We start from the raw sequence: 6,767 nt of genomic DNA, 5'->3' as shown, positions 1-6,767 counted from the left end.
GGGCAAATTGCTGACACAACCTATTTAGTAGCATCAGCAAGCAGGTGGACTTTCCTCCCTCTGCAGACGCCCAGATTTAGATGGGTTCATGGTTGCTTGGGTCTGCCACTCTGAGCATCGGCGATAGTCAAAACAAGTGGTTTGATTGCACAGAACGAGTGTGTAAATTGGATTATTTATTTTCCATCACCTGTTCAAAGATTGGCTCAGCCAGTGTCTTTGCTTGCGGACCTGCTCCTCCACTGCACACTGTGGGAGGGGGATGGGATGGGATGGGATGGGATGGGATGGGATGGGATGGGATGGGATGGGATGGGATGGAGCTCAGCAGAAAGGGCTCCTATGTGCCCACACCACCCCATCGGCCCCAGGGCTCCTGAAGCACCAAATCTCTCCTGTTTCTCAAGGCAGGCAAGCTGGGAAGTCCCATTTCTCTCCCACTAATCTCCACCTGCAAGCACATTCTAGAAGGCAGCAAAGAACAGTAAAATTGGGGAGATTTGCAAAATAAACAATGATCAAATGCAAAGACCTTGGTTCCTGCTACGGAGGGTGCCTGCCAAGACTCACAGATCATATCAGGCTAATTTACAAAAGGAAAACCACCCTAATTAGTGTTCAGGAAAGCACTTTAATGAGAAGCACTTTAGTGTAAAAAGAGAGAGCGCCAAGAGGTCAAGTTGTTCCTAAATGCCAGAAAAACAGGAAACGAGGTGGAGTTGCTCTCTGCCTGCTCAGGCCGCAGCACCGTTTTCTCGCTTTTTTAATAATATTTCAGGTTATTTATGAGGAAATAAAGTCCAGATCCTCATGCTGAGGGACAGGGCAGTGACACTGGACACAGTGTGCTCTGAGCGTCATAGTGCCGGATGTGGCCAGCTCACCCTGAGGAGGGCTGGGCAGCCCTGGCAGATGTCTCCCCTGCTTTTGGGGCACAGCGTAGGTTTTATGGCTGGAGTTTCCCCTTGCGAAGGGGAGACCAGAAGCCCTGTCAATGCTATGAGTCCCCTCTCACCAGCGGCTGTGACGGCAGCTAGTAACCATGGCAGCGGAGAGATTTTCACGTGATATTGGCATTTCTGCAGCACAAAAGAGCTTCTTATCTAGAATGAGTAACTAGTCTGGCTGGTCTTCATTCCTCCAGTTAGTGCTAGGACAAGAGTGGCACAGCACTGCCCACGTGATGCTCACTGTGGGGTGAATTTGGACCGTCCACAGTGAGACTCACGATATATGGGAGGTTCCGCGATGCAAAGGGACGCTCGCACGGGGGCTGCAGCATGGAGGCAGAGCCAGGCACCACTCCTAGGCAGTTGCAGCTGGAAGGGCAGTGGTGGCTGTCCTGGTGAGCTCAAGCTTGCAAAGCGGGCACCTGCAAAATGTCTGAAGCACACTGGGATGTGCCATCCCCTGGATGTCACAGCCCATGGCTGGCAGGGATGTCCCCCGGCCCCCGCATAGCATCCCCACAACCTGATCGATGTCACTTCTCCAGTTGTTTACATTTCTCCCCAAATTCCTTCCAATTTATCCAAGAAAACAGTTTTTAGACTTCAACTGTTCAGCTTCCAGCTCTTCTCATGCATCAAGTGACTTCTAAAAGCAGAAAAAAATGCATGAAATAACATAAGCCTAGGTATCTTGGCTTTCCTTCTTCAGATGACTCAAACCCAACCTGCTGGGTATTGCTCAGCTCTCCCTAAGACATTCACCCTAGGGCATGAACTAAAGTTGGAAAGTTTCATCCCAAAATAAGAATGGGTAAATGATGAGAAAAGGAAAGAATGAAGAAACAATGAGAAAAGGAAAAACGTCATCCAGCCCGAGCTAAGCCTAAGCTGCTGTTAATAAACGCTGGTGAGGGCACCCATTGGCTTGTGTCCTTCTGTGCCACTCCTTCCCAGAGTGTGGTCTGGCTTTTTTTCCAGGGTGTTAACTCCAGTGAGACCATTACTACACTTAAAAGGAGCTGTGTGCTCAGGGCAGAGAAAACCAGGCTCTTATTGGCTCCATTTTAGAGGAAAGTAAAAGGGATTCAGGGGGATTTAATCGCAACTGTGGACTCAAAGCAGATCTACAGAACAGAAAAAAAAATATATAGGCAGAAAAAGTGGTTTACAGACTGTTTCCAGAATTAGGACTAAGTCCTGCTGGTCAAGGTCTCCAGATTTCAAGGTTAAAGTGCTTAATTTTGTTTCAGTCTTTCTAATTAAACACCATTTAACTGGGCTTTCCATTTATCTTGCAATTTCTTTCTAGACCCGAGTCTAATCCCCAAACCTGCTTATTGTTTTTACTTTCGTTATAACCTTATCAGTGATTAACCTGCAATTGCACTTAATCTTTTTAGAAGATTGCTCCTACTATAAATACAGAGAAGCTACCTGCTGTGTTTCTATCCAGAGGAAAACAACTTGCTCCACAGTCAGGTGACTGTGGTGGGTTATATTATTCCTTTTGTAAGTTGATTTTTTTAATGAGAGACATTTGTCTTCTCTAACTTCATACAAAACATTAAGTCAGTATCACTTTTCTGCAAGACATAACAGCAGAGGCAATAATGAATATGAATATTTCTTCAGTATAAAAAGTATATATCTCTCTCTATTAAAAAGGGTGCAATTATATATTAAAACATTATATATAAAGCCTCCAGTAAAGATGCTGCTTGTGATAGTGATGCAAAAACCACATTCATACAGATCCAACAACAGCAAGCTCTGCTGCTTCCTTCAACAGTTATATATTCCAATTCTTTCACTCAAAAGCAGCAACAGCTAAAATCTCATTTCAAGAAAACCTGGTTTCTATGGATATGCACCTCTGAGAAATCCGTTAATCAGAAATATGTCAGGAGGAAGACTGCAATGCAGAATTTCCAGGGTGCTGGACTGGCAATAAGCAACTGCCCGGCAAGATCCCCCAAGTACTGCGTTATATTATTAGAGGATCCCATATTGGATCGATCCAATGCTTAAGGACATCAAAGCGGGATGAGCAAAAGCTAATAAGAAATGCAGTAAAAGTACATGGAGCGTTACCAAATCCATCAGGAACATTACAAGGGCAGTGGAAGAAACAGACCTGTGGTAAGTGCATGCTGCAAGATATTTAATAGGAACAAATGCAAAGGGAGCCCATTCCAAATACAGCAAAACTGATAAATTAATGGAATTACAGAATTCTGCAGAAAGCCAATATATGGCAATCCTCAAAACAAGAAGCATTGAACAAGTTGCCCGTCTCTTAGCTGACCTGTCGTTTCTAAATAGTCCTGCACAGCAAATAGATCTGAGCTCAACTCTCCTACCCAGCCTGTAAGCCCAACCCTACTTTGACCTTAATTATTACCTGGAGAATAATCTCTCCAAAGAACTAAAGCCATAAACAGATCGCAGAGGAGGATAATTTAAAATTTCCATGTGGTTCCAGAATTACCAGTTATGTATCCATCACCACCTAATGCTGCATCTTGAAAACTTAAGATCTTCATGCAAGTATTAGCCATTTAATAAAGCTTTTACCCCTCCTTCTGGTGATTAAAAATATATTACAATTCTACTGGTAGTATTATGTGACCTCTGAGCCTCTAAAAAGTTTATTGGAAAATCTGTGGGGACTTTCCTGGCTTTTTCGGTACCTCAGTGAGCAAAAAGATGGAAAACAACTGGAATTTTGAAATAATTCTACAGTAAATGAATGGTAATCTGCATGGTATTTATTGTAGATATAGTGAGTTATGAAAGCCATTACAGCCCACTGCTTATTTAAACATTTTTTCTAAACCATATCAAATTGTAGAAGCAAATCGGAACCCCAGTTTGACTTTTGCAGGTTTCCTGGTTTGATTATATAAATATTTATATAGTGGGGGGAAAAAAAAAAAGAAAAAAGACTTTGCACTCCCCACCAAAACCTTCTGCCCAGCAGGAAACCACTTGCAAAGGACGAGAAGTATTTAGGGAGGTATGGGTGAGTCCAGGTTTTCCCCTGCACTGTTTAGGGCAGTGGTGGCTTCAGACCCTCCTGTGGCTCATTAAATTTGTTTAAAAGAGAGCAAGGCATGGTTAATTAACACTAACATATATTATGGCTTTTTCTGCCACAGAAAGCCATCTAGTTTGCAAGAGAGTGAAAAAAATGCAACAAAATAAGAAGACCCCATAGGTGGTGAAGATGATCCCCAGGCTGCTGATGGAAAGAGGGATGACCCACGTAGAGGGGTGATGCCAGTGCTGACACCTGCCGTGAAGAGCCTGGCCGTCTCACAGCCAGACCTGTGAAACCTGCGGCACTGCTCACAGGATCTGCTGAACACCCCAAAAGTCCCTTGGCTGTGGCTGCTCCCTGTGGCAAAACCTGTCCCAGGTTTTCCTCCTGAGGATGGAAACCGGCTCTTCTGGATGGAGCTAGTGGTGCTGGGGCGACCTGGCCAGCCAAAACCTTGGGGAGGGTCTGCGTCGTCTCACCCAGCACCATCTCGCCCACTGCTGCTTGCCACCTCTCAGCTCACCAGCAGTGCACTCCAGTTGACGCTGGGTTTGAGGAAGGCAAGGAACTGGTGATGCTGGAGGAGGATTGGACACCTCGATCCATCAGCTGGGCGTGCTGGCTGCTGACCAGGCGTTCGCCTTCCCATCCCTGCACAACTGGGAGTGTGCTTTCACAAATGCCCTGTCTTGCAGTGATGCACAAAACCAGAGTGGCTTCTCCATGAGAAACGTGGCCAAGAGCCAAGTGACCGAAAGCGGCTGGAAAATGGCTGCTGGAAATGTGGCAGATCACTGAGGTCCAGAAATGAGCACAGGTGACCATCTGCACACTCATGCACGCTTCCTTACACACTACAGGCTCTGGCCTGACTGACATTCTGGCTGGGAAAGGAGAGCCCTTACTGCATTTCTCTTTACAATTCCAGCTCGAAACCAGCACAGCTTCTCCCTTCCTGCACTCAGTTTATCCCTCCGGCAGTGGCAGGTTGGTGCACCCATGGAAGCCCGGGGCTGGAAGGCATCTCCAGAAACATCTCCTCATCCAGGATTGTGCTTCTCCATCCCTGAAAGATGCTCATCAAATCTCTCTGTAACAGCCACCTGTGATGGAGAGCCCACCACCTCTCTGGGGCGGATGGCTGGCAGGAGCTCCTCTTCCCAGCAGCAAACCCAAGGTGGTTTGCTGGGACCATGCAGGTGCAGGTCCCACCATGCAGGGACCTTCAAAGTGCCTTGCAGTCCATGAGATGGACTTCAGCCTTCTCGTGACAGTGTGATGCGATCTGTACTCAGCTTGTGAGCATAGTCCACATCCTTTTTGGATGAATCACTCTCCAGCTGCTGCTGACAACCTTGAGCCCAACAGAGAAACCTTTTTTTTCCTCTTTCCCCTGGTTGTTTCTGGCCAAGCAGTGACTCAGCTGTCAGAGTTGAATAACTCTTCACACTTTATCTGAGCACTCATTAAACATCCAGAGCCATAAAAAGCAATTTCTTCAGGGCTCCCTCTCTGTAAGGCTGCATTTCAAAGCAAGAGGGCTGGCCTGAGGTTTAGTGGGAATATTCATAAAGACACTCAATAAAAAGGGATCTCCAGAGCATGGAAACCTTGTACGGTTCTGGGTCATATGGGTTTTATCAACAGTGGGTGAAGGTCTAGGCAGAAAAGAAAGGCCAATCCTAACCGCAGCACATAGTGAAGCCTACAGCCACTGCATGGAAATTGTTAACAACAAAAAGCTTCTACCCTAGGTGTTTGCCTGACTCCTAGTCCTACCCCAGGACCTTCTTGTTTTTCATTTCTCTTCTTTTTCTTCTTCTTTCTCTGAAATCTCAGCAGCAAGGATTTCTTCATCCTCTTGTGCCGTGGGAATCACACGAATGGTGACTAAACTATCAGAAGATTTTGAGAATATTTCTTCTCCCAGGTGGGTGCATGCTTTGTGGGAGGTGACAGGCGATCTCCGGTGCACTGGTGATTTCGGTGGGATTGGACTGCAGGTGGAATCCTGCAATCCAAAAAAAAAAAAAAGCAAAATCAACCTTAGGAGACCTTTGTCCACTACCCCCAACCACAGTGTCTGCAGTGTGCAAAGCCAGGTGGGTGTTTTGTGGAGTTTCACTGCACTGGACCTCATCAGGACGTCAGCTACCTGCCAAAGACGACCCCTGTGAGGACGCAGCTGGATTATACCTTGCACACCTTGAGAGAAGTGCATAGAGATGAGTGCAATGGAGCTTTCTCATGCCTCTCGCACTAGCTCCTGTTTTGCTCCTGAAGTGTCTGTAGGGGTTGATCTCGGCAAAAGCTTGGCAGAAGTGGTGTTGTCAGGGAGCAGCCCCAGACTGCCCTGACCCAAAGCCTCCTTTAGAGAGAAGCCTCAGAAACCTCACCTACAGCCATGCCGTGGACAGAGATGTCCTTCTAACGGGGTCCTGCTAACCCCATGAGTGGGGTGAGCAACTCATTCATGCACCCTCCAGTGATGGGTCTTGTTGCCACTGCCAGATGGAGCACACGATACCACTCGTCCCCACTGCCTTTAACTGGTTATTAGTGTTAAGCACCGCATGGTGGGAAGGCTCATTGCACTTCTGTGAAGGACTGCAGAGATGCAGTTATGCTCAGCGTCTCCCGAGATATTTACCCAGCCTCAAGGCCACCACACTCTCCCTATCAGCTGCTCTTTCACCTCCCTTTACATGTCCAGACGTGAGAGTCTACATAACTCCATGCTGGGAAGAGCAACAACAAGGTCTGCACGTTTTTTTTTA

At 46.7% G+C, this 6,767-nt stretch overlaps 1 protein-coding gene across 1 annotated transcript in view; it reads right to left on the bottom strand.

The window, feature by feature from the left end:
* Positions 1-5,788: 5,788 nt before the first annotated feature.
* CNGB1 (cyclic nucleotide gated channel subunit beta 1) overlaps positions 5,789-6,767 on the bottom strand; it is a 29,690-nt gene continuing 28,711 nt past the window's right edge. The window contains exon 32 of the mRNA XM_074151731.1: positions 5,789-6,001. Coding sequence (XP_074007832.1) covers positions 5,789-6,001 — 213 coding nt within the window. The remainder of the gene's footprint in view (positions 6,002-6,767) is intronic.

This window comes from Numenius arquata, chromosome 8 (genome assembly GCF_964106895.1).
Source record: "Numenius arquata chromosome 8, bNumArq3.hap1.1, whole genome shotgun sequence".
Classification (NCBI taxonomy): domain Eukaryota; kingdom Metazoa; phylum Chordata; class Aves; order Charadriiformes; family Scolopacidae; genus Numenius; species Numenius arquata.
The sequence above is the reverse complement of the archived record's forward strand: the minus strand, read 5'-3'. Positions and strand labels throughout refer to the sequence as shown.